Source organism: Metarhizium robertsii, assembly GCF_000187425.2.
Source record: "Metarhizium robertsii ARSEF 23 chromosome Unknown MAA_Scf_3, whole genome shotgun sequence".
Taxonomy (NCBI): Eukaryota; Fungi; Ascomycota; class Sordariomycetes; order Hypocreales; family Clavicipitaceae; genus Metarhizium; species Metarhizium robertsii.
Window position 1 is genome coordinate 4,496,276 of NW_011942171.1, and position 20,570 is coordinate 4,516,845.

The window sequence follows — 20,570 nt, forward strand, 5'->3', positions numbered from 1 at the left end:
ATATATTTTTATATATTTTTATAATATTATTAATAATAAAAAATAAAATTAAAAAAAAATATCTAAAAAAAGCTTTAAATTAAGCTATTATTAAAGATTAAGCCGTAAATATCCGGCGTCTCCTAGGTACTAGCGTAAATCCCCGCGAGCTACTATTTTAAGGGACTAATCAAGCAATCCGGGTTGTCAAAAAGGGCAACGCCTTTATAGTAAGATTGCTTTTAGAGCATGGCATAAATATGGAAGAAACCAAGGACAGATCTGGTAATTCTATTCGAAACTACACCACCGACCTTGCTACGAGAAAACCTGACAATTTAATTATTAAATCACTCACTAGCAGAGGCGCAAATATACATAGTCCAGGAAGGATCGTTAGACGCCTCTTTTCAAAGCCGAATAGCACAACAACTTGGATATTACTCTATATCTAATTCCGAAGGGCCCCAAAACGTAAAATGCCGTAAGCCCACTGCCCTACTTAGTACCGAGCTATGACATCAAAGCACCAGAAACAAGCATCATGTTCTCGTTTTGCTGGTCTACGGAGGAGCTTCAAAAAAGGAAACGAATACTGTCTCGACTCCATCCTCGACAAGCACAGCACGAAATATGGAGTAACCATGGCAAAATCTGGCAGAGGAAAATTCTTCAGTTTTATATTGAGTGGGTGAAACTTTCTATGCTATAAATCTTCGAAGTGAAAAACGTTTGCGCTGTTCATTTCCATCAGTGATCAACAGACCACTAACAAATGCGTCTGAGCAGAGACCCATCGAATAGGGGAACAATGTACTTTCGAGCGCTGAATATGTCATCTTGTAATCTTGATTCGTAACTTGAGCCACACTTCTGGTTTTAACAGTTTCCAGATACTTGGACAGCATCATCTACCTAAATGGGACACTTTGGTAGAATAGACTTATTGGCTGGGATTGCCGTTATTTGCAAAGCGATTAGGAGAACCGCGCAGAGGTCCTGTAACGACACCCTTGCCAGAGTTCTTGATGAGATGGTCGGTGACAGCCTGGGCGCCTCGGACGCCGTCCACAGACATGGCGTAGAGAGCCAGGCCGGCAACATGGGGCGAGGCCATTGAGGTGCCAGACCGGAGCCCGGTCTGGGAATCGCTGTTTGGTTCCGCTGATTCGATCCCGTCGCCTGGGGCGAAAATATCCAGGACTGGGCCGTAGTTGGAGCCTTGGCCATTGGGCCAGTTCGTGACGATTCTCCAGTTCTTGTCCACGGCACCAACGGTAACAGCATTAGGTGCCGAAGCAGGCGAAACTTCGGAGGCGTCACGCTGGGCGTTGCCAGCAGCAATAACGCTCAGAACGCCCCGGGTGAAGGCAGCCTCGATGGCGTCGTTCCAAGCCCTGGAGTATGGGCCACCAAGCGACTGGTTGATAACAGACTTGTCCTGACGGCCCTTTGAAACAATGTCATTGACAGCCCAGTCGAACCCACCCATAATAATACTGGTGGATGTTTGTGTGCCATGGAAAACCTTGACGGCAATGATAGTGGCCTTCTTGGCGACACCAAAGGTCACGCCGCCAACTGTACCGGCAACGTGAGTTCCGTGGCCAGAGATGTCCCTGTCGTCACCGGCCCAGCCGGTCCAGCCGGTTGACGCCCGTCCCTCAAACTCCCGATGCGTCGCTCGTATGCCGGTGTCCATAACGTAGCCAAAGGTGCCTTGGCCAGCTGCAGTGTCGTAGATATATCCAGTAGCATTTGGCTGGCGGTGAGAGATGGCTGCCAGACCCCAGGGCGCGGACTCCTGAGTTGTGAGGTCTCTCTTTTCCATACTCTCCTCAAGAGTCCAGATTTGATCCGCCTCAACGTAGGCAACCTATAGGAGCCGGAAGTTGGCACTCGCTGCGACTTGCACGGATACATGACTGCTAACATACCTCGGGACTGCTCTCGATTTCGACTATTGTCTGCTGATCAAACTGGCCGGCATAGCCATGAAACGCTGGGCTGTTATACTCGCGCTCGACGCCAGCAACGTCGTTATTGACGTTGCGTCTGGCGTGAATACCGCTGACCCATGAAAGGTGCTTGTCGGTAGCGACATTGTCCTTGAGCTTGACGATGTAGCTTCCTTCAATAACATTGGAGGCGCGGATATTTGCAGGAGCGGCAGCAGACAGGCCGGCAAAGGCCGACACAGCGGCAATAATGGACTTGAACAACATGATTCCAATGCCAGAAAATAGCTGACTAGATAAGTATGAAGGCTATTTTGCTGATGGAGTAGCAAGACTGATGATATTTTGCACAGGACGACATCAGTCTTTATAGCCCGTGTGAGCTGGGAGACAGCGACCTTGGCCTCCATGTCGATTTGAATATAAAACCGAATAAGGCAGGTATTCCAACAAACAGACCCTTGGCACGGGTCTTTCGCACGGCAGAGTCCATTTAGGTTCTTATCATTTCTGACGAAATACACCGTCCAGCTTTCGAAGCGTACTTCAAGCACCGGCTCCTGCCTCTTCTGGGCCTGCTGAGGGCGGCGCAGTGTCAATATCGGCCAATATCGGCCAATACCGAGACAATTAACACTACACACGGTTGCGCTGGGGCGTCTTACCGCATGTAGTTGTTGATGCTGCCATCGGATGTACGGAGTAGCGGGGATCGACATGACGGGATCATGGCAGTATTCTTCTCGCTGAGACTATTAAGGTTGTAATAACTTTAATTCAACCCGATGAGCTAGGATGTTGCTCAACCCCCAACGACGGCGAATACTGCAGACGAGGGCTCCATTCCTCGATTGTCACATAGAATAAAGGACCGGTGCACTTGTTTAGTGACTTCAATCCACAGCTGCTAGTCTCGCTGCTCCCTGTTCAGGATGTACCAAGCCTCGTTAGCCTGCTCAAACAGGTAGCTGTTGATCTCTCGGATTTCCTGATGCAGTAGGTGTTGGCTAGCCTGCAAAAGGCAGGTCCCCAAGCAGCAACAAACTGAGAGTTGACTACATGTAAGGTTATTAGATAATTTCAACGACCGATGGCGAAAGAAATGGCAACGTACACCTGTCGCTGTAAGCCAAAACCTTCTACTTGATTAGCTAGATAGCCACTGTCGACAACTGCCTTTTCGAGCTCGTGCGGAATTGGCAGAGAGTGCGCTTTGCCAAATCTGTTGCCAAATGGTGCGCTAATCTGTTCGTGTTGGAACTTGGCGTTTAGACCAAAAGAGGAAAGAGGTCTCTGGTTTATACAACAACAAGCCACATGACATAACCAATTACAAAAGCCACTCCATCCGACTCAAGAAAGAGCGAGGGACGGTATCTTAGTACTATGTATATTTATTATTTTTTTATAGCAAATGATTCGTCTTTATTATGAGCAATAAATTTCCTCTTTTCTTAAACCGATCCTTGGTCCTTGTGCAGGCCTCTGTGTTTTTCCCTTGGGTTCAATGTTAGTACTGCGGCGCTAGGTAGTCTTCCGCTTGGCATTGCAGCTCGTCCAACATGTCTACCGGAACGCGCACCCGCACCTTTTTCGCCCTGCTAGTGTTTGCATATTTGCATGGTCACTACGGAGCTTCTGGCTTCGGGAGTGTGTCTCCTTTCGTATTCACCCTCCGCACCACCAATCATGACAAGCAGTGGGGATGGATGCCTTGAGACATATTGATTTTTGGCTCTTTTTGGCTGGTCTTATACTCCTGCTTTTTTGTGGGTGATCGGCGCAGGCAATAATCGCTCTTTCGATATCCTACCTTGATGCCTGTTTGACAAAGCAGGCTGGTCAACATCCCTGTCCATCTGACCTGTACTCCCTGCGGTAAAATAAAAGACATGCTTCTCTTCCGGTTCTCAGTAACATTCTGAGTTTGTACCAAAATAAACCCCCAAAGTGGTCATCTATACGGAGTCACATCCTAAATACGTAATGTAATAACAAATCTAAATCTTATTCTAAATACGCATCTACATTTTGTATACTCGGTTTTTTTTGGTTTTTTTTTTTGGTGATTTTAGAAATAAAAAAAGCAGAATATAGAAAAATATACCCAGCTATTCGAGCCGGCAATATCTTGTCCTCTCGTCCTGTAGGGTTCAGCGTCCCCCGCTGCCAAATCTCAACCACCACCTATTCATATACCTTTATGGCCTTCCGCACCGCATCCATAATCATCTGCAAATCACTCGTTAAAACCTCGGACCGGTCCTTTGGAGCACCAGCAGGCACCCGATCGAGGATGTTCTTCGCAAATTGCTGAAATAGAATCAGGTACGCCTTCAACCCCAGATGAACGGGGCCCTTCAGCCCAATCTGCTCGTACACCGACTCCTTTGACACCAAAGCTTGCATAGCGAGGGGACTGTCCACCGCCAGCGTCTTATTCACATGGTCAGCAAGACGCAGCAAATCGCCGACCGGGAGAGGGCTATCGAGAAAGGCAGAGTGCAGCCCTGCGCTGGCCGTAGCCACAGTTGCTTCCAGAGCGAGTGGGAGCTGTTGCACGGCCGAGAAGAGACCGCCATTGAAGCCTTGAACCTTTTCGGTCAGCTCCTTGATGTTATTGTCGATGTTGGTGATGTCGGTGTAGCAGAGGCCAGTGTAGTTTGTCTGCGGCACTGCTAGTACCGCGGAAGAAAGTGCAATAGAAGACACGATGACTTTGAACGAAACCATTGTTGCGGTTGTTTGAAATTGCGGTATATGATGAGGAAGTATCTTCTGAAGGGGTTGAGTCTGGATTGATTTTCGAGGACTCATGAGGGCCAACGGCCGTATATATAGATTTTGAGATTGATGAAAATCCGCACATTACTCATCCACTGCCCGTATTGGAATGTGATACAAGTTACGCAACACGAGTGGGTTTGTGCTGGTGATATCGAGACACAGATATTCCTTTTGCAACCATCGCCACTGCCTGTGCAACCACACTTGATGGAATATCGCCAAGGTACGGGCTTGAGTGGTAGGATATCGAATGGAACGTTTCAAGCTGATGTAATTCAATGCCATCACCAGATACACAATGTAATTTTCTCAATCCTTCACGCCATGCAAGTTCCACGTCTATTGTTGCACCTTGCCATACTTATCATGTCCATCGCGTCCGATCCTACAGCAAGCACTGCCTCACCAACAGGCCGAGTTGTCAGCATGTGCGAGAACACCCGGCATGGCAAACTTGCCGATCCCGCTTCTTGCCGGCTCATCTTCACCAGCCAACCCCAGGTACTGCCTAGCACTAAACCAAAGACGCAATTTACTTCAGATCGCTTGAATATAAATCTCCAATTTGGTATAGTCGTCGCTACGCTAAATAAACTATTTGTACCAGAATAGAATATGCAACAAGATGCAGCACAGTATGAGCAATTTGTCATCTCAAATCACATCGTATTTACACATAGATGTCTCCATCTCCCCCATCCCCATACAGACAAGTAGACCCCCTCCCCCTCGGCACTAGTCCTCGAGAAAGTCAGGGTCACCGTACGGATTCCATTCTTGACCCGGGTAGCTCGTTGCGCTCATTTGCGGCAGGTAATTAGGATCGTCCTGGGGGTCGATCCAAATCTTTTCTTCCTGGGATGCTAGTCGAACTCGACGCTGGTGAGCGCCCGCAGTATCTTCCAACTCGGCCGTGAATTGAGTGGTCGTCTTTGGGACTTCCTTGCTTTTAGACTTCTCTGATAGACTGTCTTCAGATACCTTTCGACTTATTTCGTGAACTTTAGATTCTTCATCTTTTTCAGCTTTAGCCAGTCTTGGTGTGGCATCGTATATATCATCGTCATGATGCTGCTTGGCCTTGGCTATGTCAACTCCGAGGTCATTGTTATTGGCAGGACATGTCGTAGCCTTGTCCTCCGTCTCGGGGGTAGGCTCAACTCGTATTGCTGACTCTGCTTGTGGGGTGGGGGACTTGGACTGCTGTGATACTGAACCGGTATCCGACGGTGAATTGCTGGGCATGTTACTGTTGATATGTGGCGTACTAAGACGTGTGCTACTACGTTGCGGTTGCGGTTGAGGCGGATCTCCCTCCTGGCTCTGTGGTGCTGTTACCACTGGCGAGTCTCTCAAGTGTACTGGTGGCGTGATGCTAGCAGTGTTACTCCTCAAATTATCCAACCTCACGCTCCTTGGTTGCCCATCAGGAGAGGGCACAGAGGGGGCGGAGGGCGACTGAACTATCCCAGAAGAAGACTCTGAATCTCGGCGAGGAGACGAATATTGAGAGGCGAGAGGTGAAGCCGCCTGTTTCGGTTGTTGACGTGACTGCGGCTGGTGTGGCATGCGAGGACTGTGTTGCCCGTAGTGTTGCTGCATCTGTATCAAATTCATCTGAGGGAACTGTCGCCCTACGTTATAGGCTGTGGGGAGGACCATGCCCTCCCCATGAACCGCTGCATAACCCTGTGGAATAGGTACATAATCGTATTGAGGTTCAGACTCAGGTTGCGGCCGAGCTTGTTGAGACGGATTCTCACGTGGCGCTTGGTGACCAGGTGTGACAGCCACTGGTGCAGGTGCGTAAAAACTATGCCCCTGGCTAGGAGGCATGGGAATGCTACTTGGGTCCAAGGGTTGGTGCTGGCCGGGCTGTTTGAGATTTTCAATGCCTTGTTGGCCCCAGTACAGTTGATATGGTTGATGCTGTGCATTTTGCCATTGACCCGTTGGGTGATTTGTCGCGCCCCCATGAATTGGTCCGGGCTGCTGAGTATCACTTTGCTTCGAGTTCCTCTTGAAGGCTCCCAGCAGCTTGTTTCCGGTGGATCTCTCGGTTTTCTCTGGTTTCTGCTGGGTAGTGTCGTGGTGTCCAAGCTGCGACATTTGTTCTGACATACGCTTCGTCAGGCCTTTCCATCTCGATCCTGGACTTTCCTTTTGTGGAACTTTCGTCTGCTGAGTCTGCGGAGAATGGAATCTAGGGTCTTGTTGGATGGGGTATTGATGATTCGGCATCCCAAATTGTGTTGCAGGACCTGGAGCACCCGGTGGTCCACCAGCTTGTGGTGGCATTCCCAAGTATGGCTGTTGCATCCGCTGGGGCTGGTGTTGGCCGGGTTGTATCTGCTGTAATTGCTGAGCGTGGACGGGGTACTGGGAATACTGTGATCTGGCCTGTTGTCCTGGATGCGGCATCTGAAGCCCAAGGCCGTGGAGCTGTTCCGTCCTCGTGTCTTGTCGTGGAGACTGACGATTTTCCTTGGCAGGGCCTTGCGAAATATGGAGTTTTTGCGATTCCTCTGGGGATATCATTGGCTCTCTAGCAGTCTGCGACTGTTCAGGGCTAGATTGCGGTGACGCCACGGTTTGCTGTACGATTGGCGCCACAGGTACAGTTTTGTCAACAAGATCGGTGCCCCTTGGCGGCTCACGTTGCGACATCTCTTTCAAAGCTGGTTGTTTGCTTTGCCTTACAACAGTGAAATCACGCTCATCGGAAAGATCGATAGAATCATTGCGAGCTTCATTGGGATGCGCATCTTCGTGATGTTCCTTAGCCTTCCAGTCCGACGTCGTGGAAAGGTCAGGGGAGACGGTAGATATTCGAATGATCTCCCCATCAGCAGGGCCGGGACTGTGGGCTTCACGATCAGGTTGAGGGTTCGATTCTCCAGAAACAGCTTGCTGCTGTTCAGTTGATTTGGCAACAGGGCTTGACACCCGCGGTTCTTCCCGTCGCTCAATAGGATTTTCTCCATCAATCCGTTGGCCAGACTGCACAGCAGAAGCAGAATCCGGCTCGGTCTGCTCGCGGAAATTTCGAGGAACCAGGCCTAAAGGAGACGGTTGAGACGGCCTCACAAATCGAATTGATGGATCAATGTTCATAGCAGGAGGCTGCATCCCGTCACTTTGCCCCATGAAACCCATAGATTGTTGAGAACCATGTTGCTGGGTTGGCACAGGAGATGGCCCCCCAGCAGCAGCAGGAGAGTAGTGCCGTTGGGGTTGATCGCTTCCAGAAACTCCTTGTGGCTGGCCGTTGCCCATGCCTGGCGGCCGCGGCTTAGACTGGTCAGCAGCAGGCGATTGCCGCTGTTGAAATGGTGTGGATTGGGGACTCCCCAGAGATTGAGGCTGTATATGAGCTTGATTTCCAACAGGCAAGACTTCTGCCTGGGAGTCGTCGCCTTTAAGGAGGCCCGGTGCGTCCACGTGCCGAGGCGGCATTTTGACCTGATCAGGGCTGTGTGGATATCGTCGTTCATGCTGCTCGGGTTGCGCTATTCTGTGCTCTTGGATGTCTGCACTTTGAGGCTGCATGCTCATTTGATGCTGGGATAAAACTTGCGAATCCAGAGCCTCAACAGCCTCCCCAGTCTTGGACGCTGATCGCTTCCCCAGAATCCCCGATATCAAATCGGACATGGATGGCCGTCGTCCACGGCGATCGGGACTCTCATCAGCCCTGCGCTCTTGGGAACTAGCCGCAGAATTAGCGGTGCTGGGCCGCCCCAAAAGTTTGAATGCCGGTACGGGAGGTTCTAGAGACTCGACCTCTGGCTGCAGCTGAGAAAGACTCGGCTTGCTCTCATGTTTGTTCCGACTAAGCAAGTTTGAAACCTTTGATATTCCGGAAAACCTCCTCTTCTGCGGGGTGGTGTCGCTGAGGCCTTCGGTTGGTTGGGTAGTCGGGCTGGTAACCTGGACTTGCTCCAGGTTGGATGAGGGTGACTGTGACAATCTGCTTGGGCCTAGCTTGCCACCAAGGCCTCCTCCCGCAAGCAATGACCGCCTCTTACCTCCTGGAGGTGGAGTACTAGGAGGCTGCTCCTCCTGGAATGATTGTTCTTGTCCAGTCGAAACATGTTGTCTTGGGTCGGGGTCTGTAGGTGCGCGACCAGAACGGCCGAAAAGAAAGCTTGGTCGCCGCCTGCCTTGCTCCGGCAGTTCACCGGTGCCAATGCTCGAATCTGATGCTCCGTCTCCACGGAGATCATTAGTTGCTGGTCGCTGGTCCATGGAGCTTCGACGCTCCCTGGATGCGGCTCTGGCGATTCGTTGGCCCAAATCCTTGAACAGGCCAGAGTTTCTGCTCTTGCGCCCGCGGTCTTCGTCGGGAGGAACAACTCCAGGGATGGCAAACTCACCGGCTTGGGCTCTGGGCATCACGAAGTCATCACGAGCAAGGGCTTTTTGATAGGGTGGGTGGTATGGCTGTCCACTATTGCGAAAGTTTGATCCAGGACGCTGATCTGGGGGATAGGCGAACAGCTCAGGCCATCTCTGTGCTGAGGATGGCGGTACATCAGAACGCTGGCGGGGAGGAGGCGGTGCCATTGGGTTTGGAATAGGATGCTGCGGAGGCTGATGAGTCGGGTCTTGCCCCGGGCGCGGCAGATTGAATTCTGGAAATGATATTCCGGTCTCTTTGTCAAAGCCATACATGATTTGTTGCTGAGAACCAGCAGTCCCAGGCCGATTCTTTGAGACGGGATTTAGAGGCTCAGACAACCGGCTTTCCTCTAATTTCCATTGACCGGAGAACGGAGCCTTATGCGTATGATGCATCCACGGCCGAGAACTTTGGGGATTTTGAGTTTGTGGTGTTTCTGTTTTGATTTGGGGTTGCTGCTTCGGGCCCATGGCAAATGGTGCTTGAAGCTGGGGAGAATGTTGTAGTCGTCTCGCCACGTCTGCATGAGGACCATCAAGTGCTGCTTCTGAATGAGCAATGTCCATACCGGCTTTCTCATCTTTGATATGCTGGGAAGGGGCGGAGATGGCATCGGCAGGGTGATTATTAGCAACTTGAGGTGCGGGCGGATTAGCTGGAGCGTCAGCAATCGACGCATGGCTCGACGGATCATCATCGTCGTCGTCGTCGTCGTCGATAGGGAACCGATCAGTAGCTCTTCGAGCTTTAGATTTTGGAGTGAGACCAAAAGTCGAGCTGCGTCTTATAGGCGGCAGCCCAATGAAAGAAGATGATCGCTTGGGTTCCCCCTCGGGCTCAGGCGGTATCGGTCTATTACTGCTTTGTTCGATGCCAGAAGCGGCACGCGATACCTGCGATTGTTGAAAATTGGGTTGTTGGTGAATTTGCTGATGACCATGGTCATGAGACATCATGGCCCACTCATGACCAGCGCGTTCCGTGGCAGCTGTGTGAAGGCCTCGCGCGTCATCCCCAGCCGGTTGGCCGCGACTTGCCCTTGGCAATGACAAAGCGGGAGCAGTCGTAGCCCCGTTGGCCGTCAATGACGGCAACTTGGGGATTTCTAATTTGCGCAACCCAATAGTGGCCCGCGACGGATGGCTGGATCGTGCCTGAGCGGGCGGGACGGGTTGGCGCAGGGCCACGGCCGGATGGGTCGTTGCAGAATCAATCGCCACGCTTCTCCACTCCGGAATATATTCCGAGTGCGCCGCCGGATTGAGCGGTGACAACGGCGCCGCAAGGGCGACTGGAGGGATCTGAGGTGCCATTGACGATGATGCGACATCTGGAGCAGCGCGTTGTTGCGTGGCATGCAGAGGGGAATTGCTCGAGCTAGCGGCGTTGGCATCTGCTTGTGGGGCGGCTTCTTCAGGACGCGGTTTTGACCCGAGCATCAGGCCCCACGACGATCGCCGATCAGCCTTAGCCTTGGTTTTGGACTTGGACTTGGCCCTGGCCTGTTCAGCTTCGGACTCGGAGAGATATTCGTCCTAATCAGCAAGAAGAAACATTAACAATTGGTCTTTGGAATGGCATTATACATTTGTGAAGTGACTAATATAGGCTCTGAGCTTGGGAAATTAAGAGTAACAGAGTAGAAGAATAAATAAAAAAAAATAGATAAATAAATAAATAAGAGAGCAAGTCAAGGGGAAACGTGCGGCGTGTCATTCCTATCTCATGCAATCCATCTCTTCATTCAAAACGTCGGCAATAATATCAGACCGACTCATAGCAATTTGCCCGCTTCGCAGTACAGATTAGATTACCAGAAAGCCCAGAACCCAATCTACTGCCCCGTCCACATAATAATAGAATTGAGAATCAAATGCAATGTAACGAATGAAAGTGCCGCCCGTGTAAACACCGTTGGTCGAGAAAAGAAGGGGAAAATGCAATTAGTGAAATACCTTGTCCCCAGTCCCACGCAATTTGCTCCGCCCCTTGCTAAGCAGCCCTTTGCCCATCTTTCCCGCCGAATGCATGAATTCTTTGCTTTTGGTTCCGATCTGGTTGCCAGAGTGCCCAAACGTGCTGCCAGATACTTGCGACGGTATTGGCAGCCCGCCTAGACGAGACCTATTAGGGGGAGAGCCAGAGGCGGTCGGTGAGCTGGCATTGAGATATTGCTGGTAATATGGTTGTTGGGCCGGGTTGGGTTGTGTTCCTGTCACGGGATTCGCCGCACTTGCTCCTTGAGGCGCTTGCCGAGGGCCCTGGGCACCAAACAAGGGGCCAGAGGTTGAGATGTCCGGATGCTGAGCTTTGAGGTAAATGAGCCAAGTTGCGAGACCAGAATCTGTCGATGAAAATATGTCCCGTGTTTCGTTGTACTTGGCAATGCGTTCGATGGAGCTGTTCAGGCTCATGATTTCTCGGAAACTCATGGTTTGTGGCTGTGCCTGTTGTGAGACCGGAGAAACTGGAGGCGGTGTGGCTGAAGGAGATGTCTGGAGTGCAAGAACAGGCTGGTCATCAGCTGTCGTTACAGCCGACACAAGACTTGAGGCAGGTTTCTCAAATGCCTGCGAAAGGCCGTTATTAGCATAAGCTCCGGCGGCGGCGTTATCGCTGACTGGAGAAAGAGGACAAGATTCATCAACAGCGGCCTGTTGGCCACGAGGTGAATGGCCGCTACTGCCGCTAGATACTTGAGGTGAAACGTGAGCGGCATCGGACGGTCTGTGCTTTAATTGCTTGTTGTCTACCTCAGGTTTCACATCACCTGCCGACTGCTCAACGACTATCCCGCGTGTTTGAGTCGCGGACAATTGCGAATCGGTGGGGCTTTGTTGCGTGGGTGCTAGGCTTGTGTTCTCTGCTTCCCAAGAGAATCGACGGCGGAGTTCCGGAGACTGAGGTGACACTACTGACTCGCTTGCTTTGTCCGCAGAACTGGCGGTAGATCGACTAGCAGGCTCATTCAGGGCATCAGGAAGTTCGGGGATGGCGGGGAAAGACGCAGAAGACTCAAGAGATTTGGCCTTATCTTCGGTGGCCGCCCAATAGCTGCGGTAGTCCCGAAGGGTGTAGCTGCTGTCCCTACCGGCTGGAATGCTCGACGATTGAGAGCTATGGCTAGGAGCTCGGTTGAATTCCTGGGTAGAGCCGCCGACGGGGTTCAAAGACTTTAAAATCTCATCACTCAGCACATCGTTGTCCTTGACAGGGGAGGAGGCCACCGTGCTGAAAGTAGTCTCGCGCTGGATGCGGTTGGGTTCGAAGTTTACCTCGGAGCCATGGTCTGTTGGCTTGATGGCTGCTGCTAAAGGAGCGCCGGCAGCATCCGGGGGAGTCTCCGGGGTTTCTGGGGCTGGCAGCGCTGGACCGCGTGGACTTGGAGTCCGCAGTGGAGCAATTATATCCATATCCGAGCTCGGATGCAATACAGGGATGGTGTCCTTGGAAAGCTTACGGGGAGTAGCATTTGCTGTAGGCGACGCAGGCGTTTTGATTTCAGCCGCTTCTGAATCATCTGTATTTGCGTATACAGGTGAGGCAATGGTTGGGAGCGATTCAACTTGATATAGTTCGCCGTTGGCCGTCTTCTTGTCCTCATATTCTTGCGTAGGGGTTTCAACAACAGCCGTCTTCTCCTTGGCCGGAACTTCCACCGCTGGTTGAGACGCCTGCGGGACTACTTCTGCCTTGGTAGTTGAGGGATTTGAGAGAGAACCAGACTCAGTGTCATGTCTAGAAGCTGGCTCATCTTTGGATGAATCAACACTGCCGGTGGAGAAGAAATCCGTGCCAAAGGCCGACATTCTGGCCAAATCAGGCAACTTTGGGCTGAGAGAAGTCTGGCGATCGTCATAATCAGCGTTCCGACCAGACATCTCAGTCCTGTTTCCAAGATGAAAAGTCTCGTCTCTGCCAATGGAGTCAGGTCGAGCATCAGCCGAGCTGGGTGACCTTCGCTCCTTTTCACCTGCTTTCCCAAGGCGACCGTAGATGTCTGAAGATGGAACAAAAGACGGCGGATTGACCTGCTCGGGACCTACCAAGTCAGGCGCCTGATCATCATTTGCCTTCTCCGAGTGGTTGAAACGGTTTCCAACATCATGTACAGTATTGAAAACACGTGGGGGCACCATTACTTCGGCCTCGGTGTGAGGAAAGCCAGAGTCTGAGGGCCCGGATACGACAGGTGGGGTCGAAGTTGTCGATTTCGGTTGTGATGTGGGCGTCCAATTTTCAGAAGATTGCTGCGTCTGCAGCGATGGAAGTGTTGCTTCCCTCGTCCCAGCAGCGCGTGCGGATGTTTTGGGCCAGGGCTGCGGGACATCTTCCTCAGATTCTTCATCGTCATATTCGTCAGCCCCCCAATCGTCGCCATCGTAGCTTTGTACCTTGGCCTCGACCCATTTTTTCGTCTTGGTTCGGTTCACATTGACCTGGTAGGCACTGCTACCAGTTGGCGTTTGAGGGGACCTAAATGATGAGGCGGCAAATGTCAGTCATGATTCAAAGCGACGAGACGGAAACGAAGAGGGCGCGAGGGCACCACGTACATTGAAGCCTGGCCGCGCCCGAGCCGCCTAGTTGAACGACCCGCACACTATAATTCACCGGGTGCGAACTATGGATAGTCAAGCTTCTCGACCACGCATTCTAAAATATCCAATTGCAGTGAGGCCAAATCGCGGTCGTGACGTCGTAAATCCTAGCTCAACTCTGTAGCCTGACCAGCGAGCGATGAGTGCGCTTTCCGGCGGTGTACAGGGAATGACGGCTGTCGGAGAAATAGTGCTGATACAAGAAAGCAATGCGAAAAGAGAATAAACGATCCGAACCCCGACAAAAAGCAAGCTACGGTTGGTGATAAAAGAGCATGTAGTAGGCGTGGCCAGTTTCTGGAGATTACGTTGAGATGGGAGCTCGTGGGAGGCAGACTAGGGGCGCAAAAGCCATTACTAACAGTGGGTTCAATGAAGAAAGTATTCCGGGCCGGAATCTCCAGCAAAGAGTACATTTTGCGGAACGAAGGACATTAGATGTGGGGATATTACGTTCAATGGCTGAAGCATATTGGCCCACACATGATGGCAAGGGCGCCTCGCCAGCTGATGTCGCAGTATTTTTGGCTCATTTCTGGGTGGGGCCCGTCGACGGACTCTGGCACCTGAAGCAGCCGGGGCAGTTGGGTTCAGCCATTCAGCAAACCAGCGTCCGGCCGAGGCCCATTGATTCTCGTAAGACGGCACGAACATTGAACTGATTGTTTGGTCTGGAATGCAACATGGTAAGGATTGGCGTAGCAACGTGTGGGAGGCACAAATTATTTGATCTCTGGTCAGGTACCTGGCTATTACGCTTTGTATTATAATATTATAGTATTAGCATACTTCTTGGTGGGTAAATACATTCATTCCGCCACAAGCTGTACAATGTACATGTGATGGCGGACAAGGGACTTGATCCTGTAATCCATTAATTTTGGATACAAAGCGACGTTTGGCGATTCCCCCTTTTTTTCAGCGTTTATTCACCGAGTCCTAACAGCAGCGATGTTTGCCTACTTAAGTACCTTGACCATCTATTTCTGGTTGCACCTCCATGTGGCGAAGTTCGAGCGTGGCGAAGCTGGAGTACCACAGTCTGTGTGGCGCCATCTGCTGCTTAAGCCAACCAACCAGACCGGGCCTGGACGGCCAAGCCAAATTCAACCACGTGTGTCGTAATTCGTTCAACCCAACAGGAGATGCCACTTCGCCTGTTGCCGAACCCCAAACTCCGATGCGCATCGACACCGTTCCTCTTCATTAGATTGTCTGGACAACCCGCAGCTTGGTAGAATTGCATGTTGTCTCCTGCGCACCTAGTCTATTGTTTTAATTCTCTCGATTTGTTTTAACCCCGGTTCCTTACCTTCTACCACGCCGCTCGAACCCACTCCTAAGGAATCTGATCGCGACGGAAACGAACAAAAGACGTTTCCGATCGACCTTGAAGAATCCGCACCAGCTAGTTACCAACGTACTTACAGTTCCTCGACTGCTGTTCTTCATTCCCCTCGGTATCGGGCATCATCTCGGTCGCGAAGCCGCGCTGGTCGCAGTCCTCCCGCGATTTTTGCCCACCATAGAACGTGGCCAAGATGGCTGTCGCGTCCATTCAGGATCGAACCTCCGAGTTCAAGTCGGTTCTGGCACAAGCCCAGAAACGCCAGAATGCGAACAAGGTCGGATCGCAGCGGCGGTCGCTTCTGACTGATGCTCAGAAAGCCGCCGCAGATGGATCCGCGCCACCGAAGAGATCAGATTTTGCGAGGAAGGCTGCCGAAATTGGCCGAGGCATCTCTGCGACTATGGGGAAGCTCGAGAAGCTAGCACAACGTGGGCTCACCTGAATCGGCGTCCAACGAGCTGTGACACTGCTGACATTCTACTTAGTGGCCAAGCGACGGACCATGTTCGACGACCGACCCGTGGAAATCAACGAACTTACTTTTGTCATCAAGCAAGATCTTTCTGCCCTCAATCAGCAGATCGGAGGCCTGCAAAGTCTTTCAAAGCAGCAACATCCCAAAGCCGACCAAGAAGGCGAGCACAACAAGAACGTCGTGTACTTGTTGCAAGGCAAGCTCACCGACGTCTCGGCCAATTTCAAGGACGTGTTGGAGGAGCGGACCAAGAACATTCAAGCGTCAAGGTCGCGAACCGAAAACTTCATCTCATCCGTGTCGCAGCATGCACAGCCATCCATTCAGAAGTCGGCCTCACCCCTATACGGCACGCCCAGTCGATCCTCACCGGCCCCCGCATCCGACACGCTCTCGCTCAACCCGATCGGCGACCAGCAACTGTTGATGATGGAAGAAGCCCAGCCTACAAACGTTTACATTCAACAGAGAGGAGAGGCCATCGAGGCCATTGAGTCAACGATTAACGAACTGGGCAGTATCTTTGGACAGTTGGCAACCATGGTCTCAGAACAGAGCGAGATGATTGAGCGAATCGACGCCAACACAGACGACGTCGTGGACAATGTCGAGGGCGCTCAGAGAGAGCTTTTGAAGTACTGGTCTCGAGTATCGAGCAACCGGTGGTTAATAGCCAAGATGTTTGGCGTGTTGATGATTTTCTTCCTGTAAGTGGCCTGCTCACATTGACGTTTGATTGACACAGTTTGTATTAACATGAATGCAGTCTCTGGGTGTTGGTTTCCGGCTAGGCGAGCCCAGTGCTTCAGAGAAATGGGAGACGGATGATGTGTTGCCGCGCAATACTTTGTATGGATACCACTGTGGACGAAAGACGCCAGCCCAGTCTCTTTTGTGTGCCTACATGTCTGAGGAGTTTTTTACTGTTTTCTTGTTTCCAAGGCGTCAAGAGTAGTGGGTTAGATAGGATGCATTAATACCAAACCGCAGCCAGGCTGCGCACTCGACTAGCACATGTATACGGGAAATGGCCGCTGATGACAGAAAATCGTTGTTGTCTAACGCTAACAGCTCACTTGCTAGCCTTGGCCGTGGCAGCTCCCTCGGGATCGTGAGCCGAGACCTCAATTTCCACCCTCATGTCGTCCTCGGCCAGCCGGGCCACGCCAATACACGTCCACAAGGGCTGGTGATTGGGCATCCACTTCTTCAGGTTGCGCACCATGGCCTCTTCGGCCTCCCGGTTGAGAGGGAGGTGGTAGGAGTTAATTCGAAACACTTGCTCCCAGCCCTTGCCCCCGGCGTCCTTCAAGGCTCGGTCGACGTTGCTAAAGGCCAGATCAATCTGGGCGTTGATTTCCTTTTCGAAAACCCCGGTGTCGGGGTCCCAGCCACCTGGGCAGGAAACCGCATTAGAAAGATGGGTTTGCAATTGCCATGATAAAAAAAAATAAATAAAAAAATAAAAAAATAAAAAAGAGTCGGCACATACCTTGTCCCGCGACCTCGATCCGATCCCCGACGCGCACAGCCTGGCTGTAGCCCACCACCTCCCGCTGGCGGACTCCAAACTTCTCGTAGGCGTAGTACTGGAGGTGAGACATTCTGTGGGTTAGGCGTCAACGATGCGTAAGTACGTTTGTGTGTGTGCGTCGACTTGGTTCGAACAAGAGTCTGGTGGGTTGCGGGGGAGTATTATAACCACGACCCACGACCCGGAGGGACCAGATTGACCTAGACGCTCAAGGTGACACGACGGGCCTGGCACAGACATACAGGCACAGTGGGATAAGCCGACAAGGCCACACGCAGGCCTGGCTTGGCAATAATGCAGAAAGCGGGATGTAACGGCGTGGCTGCATCTCTCCTCCGGAAGACCTAGTCGGGCATGCGGGGTCGGGCGCAAGGCGCCGCATGACGTTCATGCACGGAATTCAGCCCGGAACCTTGCCGGAACCTTACCGGAACCTCTGCCCACCGCTCGCCTGTCGCACCATGCGGCGATGCCTTCTCATCTGCACTTCGTGTTATCGGGGCTGCACGTGGCGATGCGAGCGGGGGAGAGTGTTGGTGACGGGCAAGAATCGTTTTTTGTAGTATTTGAATGCACATGCTCGGGAGGCTAGAGCGGCCCAAGGATGCCGAGGCCGAGGAGGAGTCGCCCGGGCGGGCGGTCTATTCCGCAGTGCCAAATCGGCCATCTCTTGTACATGTGAGTGCAACACAAAGTCAATGCTATGGAACCAAAACAAGGACTAGATTCAGCTAATACCGACGATGTTATTCCGTTGCGTTCGTCTCGGCTTGAGCTAGCTGTCCGTACCTGTAGTCGCAGGCAATGCGTATTTACGCAACCCAACGTCACCTTGCGCCACCAGGTGCGCAAATACCTACCGCCTCTGTATGTAACTGCATATCAAGACATCTCCCTCCACAGCGCACTCTTGTCTTCATGCTGCCTCGTCGGGGTTTTCAGAAAAGCCAGCAGCTCCCCGTTGACTGCACACGACTCTTCCCATCTGGCCGCTCATGTTGCAGGCTCCGCCCGTTTTGCACTGCACAAGCACTTCATCTGGTCAGCCCGTTGCAATTCCCTTTTTCTAGACTTGGATCTTGAAGTGACTCAGATGGTTGGGGGCGTCACACTTGGCCTCCCCGTGGCTCACACGTGGCGACCGTCTTGCCATCACCCCAACACCGTGTTGGTTAAATAGGCACCCGTCGGCGGCTTTTTTACAAGCCTGTGCGCATAGCCATCAGTAACTTGTCCCAGGAACATGTGGATGTGAGTGATGGGAGGCTTTCGGAAGAGTCAGGGGAGGCGTGAGCATGCCGTGGACTGGAAATGGGTCTGCGCGACGGTGCTAGCAATGCTAGCTGCAAGTAGAGCAGAAGAGCTTTCGTTTTTGCAAAAAGGGAGACATGTATCCTATTAGCAATAACCAGCGGTGCATTTGTACCAGGATGAAATGTTGACGGGGTTTCCTTGAGCGAACCGTGATGGCGAGATACTTGTGCTTGTTGGTGTAGGTGCGCGAACATATGCGAGGGACTTTATCGAGTTGTGATTTGTGAAAGCTGTTATAAGTATTAAGGGTTAGTTTATTATTATTATTATTATAAGATAAGCTTATATTTTTAAATCACCTTAAATAATGAAAATATAACTAATAATACTATTAATTATAAAAGCGTATTTCGATTCTAAAATTAATAATATATTATCTTGTTTTAAGTTTTTAGAAAAAAACACCTGAATTGTATAATTTAATTTATTTAAAGAAAATACTAGTTTACTATCTCAATCAACTATAACTAGTTCTCGCGATAGCATACTACCAGCTACTGGCTACCTACTAAGCAAAAACAAATATTCCAATCTGAACCCTGCAGCATCTCACAGTTTAGCGCGCCATTGCCGACTATCCAGTCAGGGCTGGTAGGTGCTCTGATTGAAGCCAGAATCGGCAACCTGATTCATACTCAACATTTTCGGATCAACCCAAGTGTTCGGGTTGGTCGGGATGGTCCAGACACCCGGGTTATTCCAAGCGCTCTCGTCAGCAGAGTTGCTCGAGCAACCCCAGTCCTCCAGCTCTGCCAGACTCTTCGGATTATTCGTACCCTCCGGCTGGACAGGGTTTGCCAAGTAATTCTGGTTGATTCCTGAGCTTGCAGGGGCCAAGTTGATAAAGGCCATGGAAGGAGTCGCTGGGCTCATTGACTTCTCAAAGTTAGAGTATCGATGCCGCATCACGGTGGTGTCCGCGTCATGGTAAAGGCGCTCCCATTCGTTGATCTTGACCATGTCTTGCTCCTTTTGGATCAGGCGGCTGTGATTGGGAGACATCGCTATCATGCAGAGCCACCACAGAGCAAGTTCCGACGTGAGCATATTGACGCCATGTTTGGTGCATGGGACCGGCATGACTGCTGCCTTCAAGTCTTCACCGTTGTCAGTGTCGGAGAAACAGCACACGACTAGGTCTTCCTCAGTCTGAATATACCCATAACGGGTCCCGGCTTTTCGGCATAAATTCCCCAACTGTCGTAGTGGCAAGGCCATTTCCCCGGATGGCTGTGGGAGCTTAGCCAGGAGTTTCATACATGCCCACTTCGAGGATAATCTCCCAAGGCCGACGACGAGAACGGGTTCCAAGCGATTATCGAGCCCGATAACGTGGTCCACTTGAGAGCCACTAGAGGCATTGGGTAACTTCGCAATAACCGACTTGTCAGGAGTCGAGTAAAGGTATGTGAGGTTGCTCTCTTGGCAGATTCCAAGCCTTGTCTTGGCGACTAGGAGTGTCTGCTGCATCAAGGCATCGTTCCAGGCGATCAAGTGTCCGATATCCCTGTCTACCTCGGTCTCAACTCCCTGTAGTACTTCGACCTGAGGCAACTCCAACGGATATAGTAGATCATCAGCGTCGAGGATATGACCGTAGCTGTCATTGAGGTTTTCCAGATTGAAGTCGCGCCAGATGGTGAAGGCGGCTACCTCTGGCCAAGCTAGGCTACGACTGTTTCTATTGAGCTTCGATTTGCAGAGTATGGTCGGCTTCTGCTGACAGAGAACATGTCGTAAGGTAAGGGGGGCAGTGCGCTGGCTCGCCATGTTGAGACTTGAAATGTACGACGTATAATGATCAATCTGTGGCAGAGTATATTCGTCTGTCGACAAGTATACACTAGTATACCATGATATTCAAATAGGACGGGGTAGCCGGGTAGCTTATCTGGTGAAAACTTTGTCTCTCGCCCTGTTGAGGGGTCTCATGAGAGTCGACAGAAGATTGTACTTGACGCTTGTTGCACCGGAGGCAAATGTACTTATAACAGGAGCAAGTAATTGCTCTTCCCCGCTTTGGAGTAGCACAAATCACATGTGTCACTGTGCAACGTTGGGTTACAACGATTTTTGCGCCCAACGCGGCTCTGTTCATTCTTGGGCCACCTGAGTGAGTGACCTAACCGTGCGCTTTGTTCAAGGAATCAAAATGTGGCCAGTGCTCTA

General features: G+C 51.4%; 6 protein-coding genes across 6 annotated transcripts; 1 reads left to right on the top strand and 5 right to left on the bottom strand.

Moving 5' to 3' along the window:
* Window positions 1-922: 922 nt before the first annotated feature.
* MAA_08718 (Peptidase S8, subtilisin, Asp-active site protein) lies at window positions 923-2,204 on the bottom strand (the record flags this gene model as incomplete). Its single annotated transcript, XM_007826716.1, has 2 exons — window positions 923-1,855; window positions 1,917-2,204. 2 exons carry the CDS (start codon window positions 2,202-2,204, stop codon window positions 923-925), a joined length of 1,221 nt encoding a protein of 406 aa, XP_007824907.1.
* A 1,920-nt stretch (window positions 2,205-4,124) lies between these two features.
* Window positions 4,125-4,670, bottom strand: MAA_08719 (Cell wall galactomannoprotein; the record flags this gene model as incomplete). The annotated part of the gene is made up of 1 exon (XM_007826717.1): window positions 4,125-4,670. The coding sequence occupies one exon, from the start codon at window positions 4,668-4,670 to the stop codon at window positions 4,125-4,127; it is 546 nt and encodes a 181-aa protein (XP_007824908.1).
* A 789-nt stretch (window positions 4,671-5,459) lies between these two features.
* Window positions 5,460-14,381, bottom strand: MAA_08720 (uncharacterized protein; the record flags this gene model as incomplete). The annotated part of the gene is made up of 3 exons (XM_007826718.2): window positions 5,460-10,661; window positions 11,082-13,602; window positions 14,335-14,381. The coding sequence occupies 3 exons, from the start codon at window positions 14,379-14,381 to the stop codon at window positions 5,460-5,462; spliced, it is 7,770 nt and encodes a 2,589-aa protein (XP_007824909.2).
* Window positions 14,382-15,268: 887 nt separating this feature from the next.
* On the top strand, window positions 15,269-16,344 carry MAA_08721 (Target SNARE coiled-coil domain protein; the record flags this gene model as incomplete). Its single annotated transcript, XM_007826719.1, has 3 exons — window positions 15,269-15,506; window positions 15,564-16,260; window positions 16,320-16,344. 3 exons carry the CDS (start codon window positions 15,269-15,271, stop codon window positions 16,342-16,344), a joined length of 960 nt encoding a protein of 319 aa, XP_007824910.1.
* Window positions 16,345-16,625: 281 nt separating this feature from the next.
* Window positions 16,626-17,157, bottom strand: MAA_08722 (L-PSP endoribonuclease family protein; the record flags this gene model as incomplete). The annotated part of the gene is made up of 2 exons (XM_007826720.1): window positions 16,626-16,948; window positions 17,046-17,157. The coding sequence occupies 2 exons, from the start codon at window positions 17,155-17,157 to the stop codon at window positions 16,626-16,628; spliced, it is 435 nt and encodes a 144-aa protein (XP_007824911.1).
* A 1,826-nt stretch (window positions 17,158-18,983) lies between these two features.
* Window positions 18,984-20,171, bottom strand: MAA_10999 (uncharacterized protein; the record flags this gene model as incomplete). Its single annotated transcript, XM_011412944.1, has 1 exon — window positions 18,984-20,171. One exon carries the CDS (start codon window positions 20,169-20,171, stop codon window positions 18,984-18,986), a length of 1,188 nt encoding a protein of 395 aa, XP_011411246.1.
* Between the last annotated feature and the right edge of the window lie 399 nt (window positions 20,172-20,570).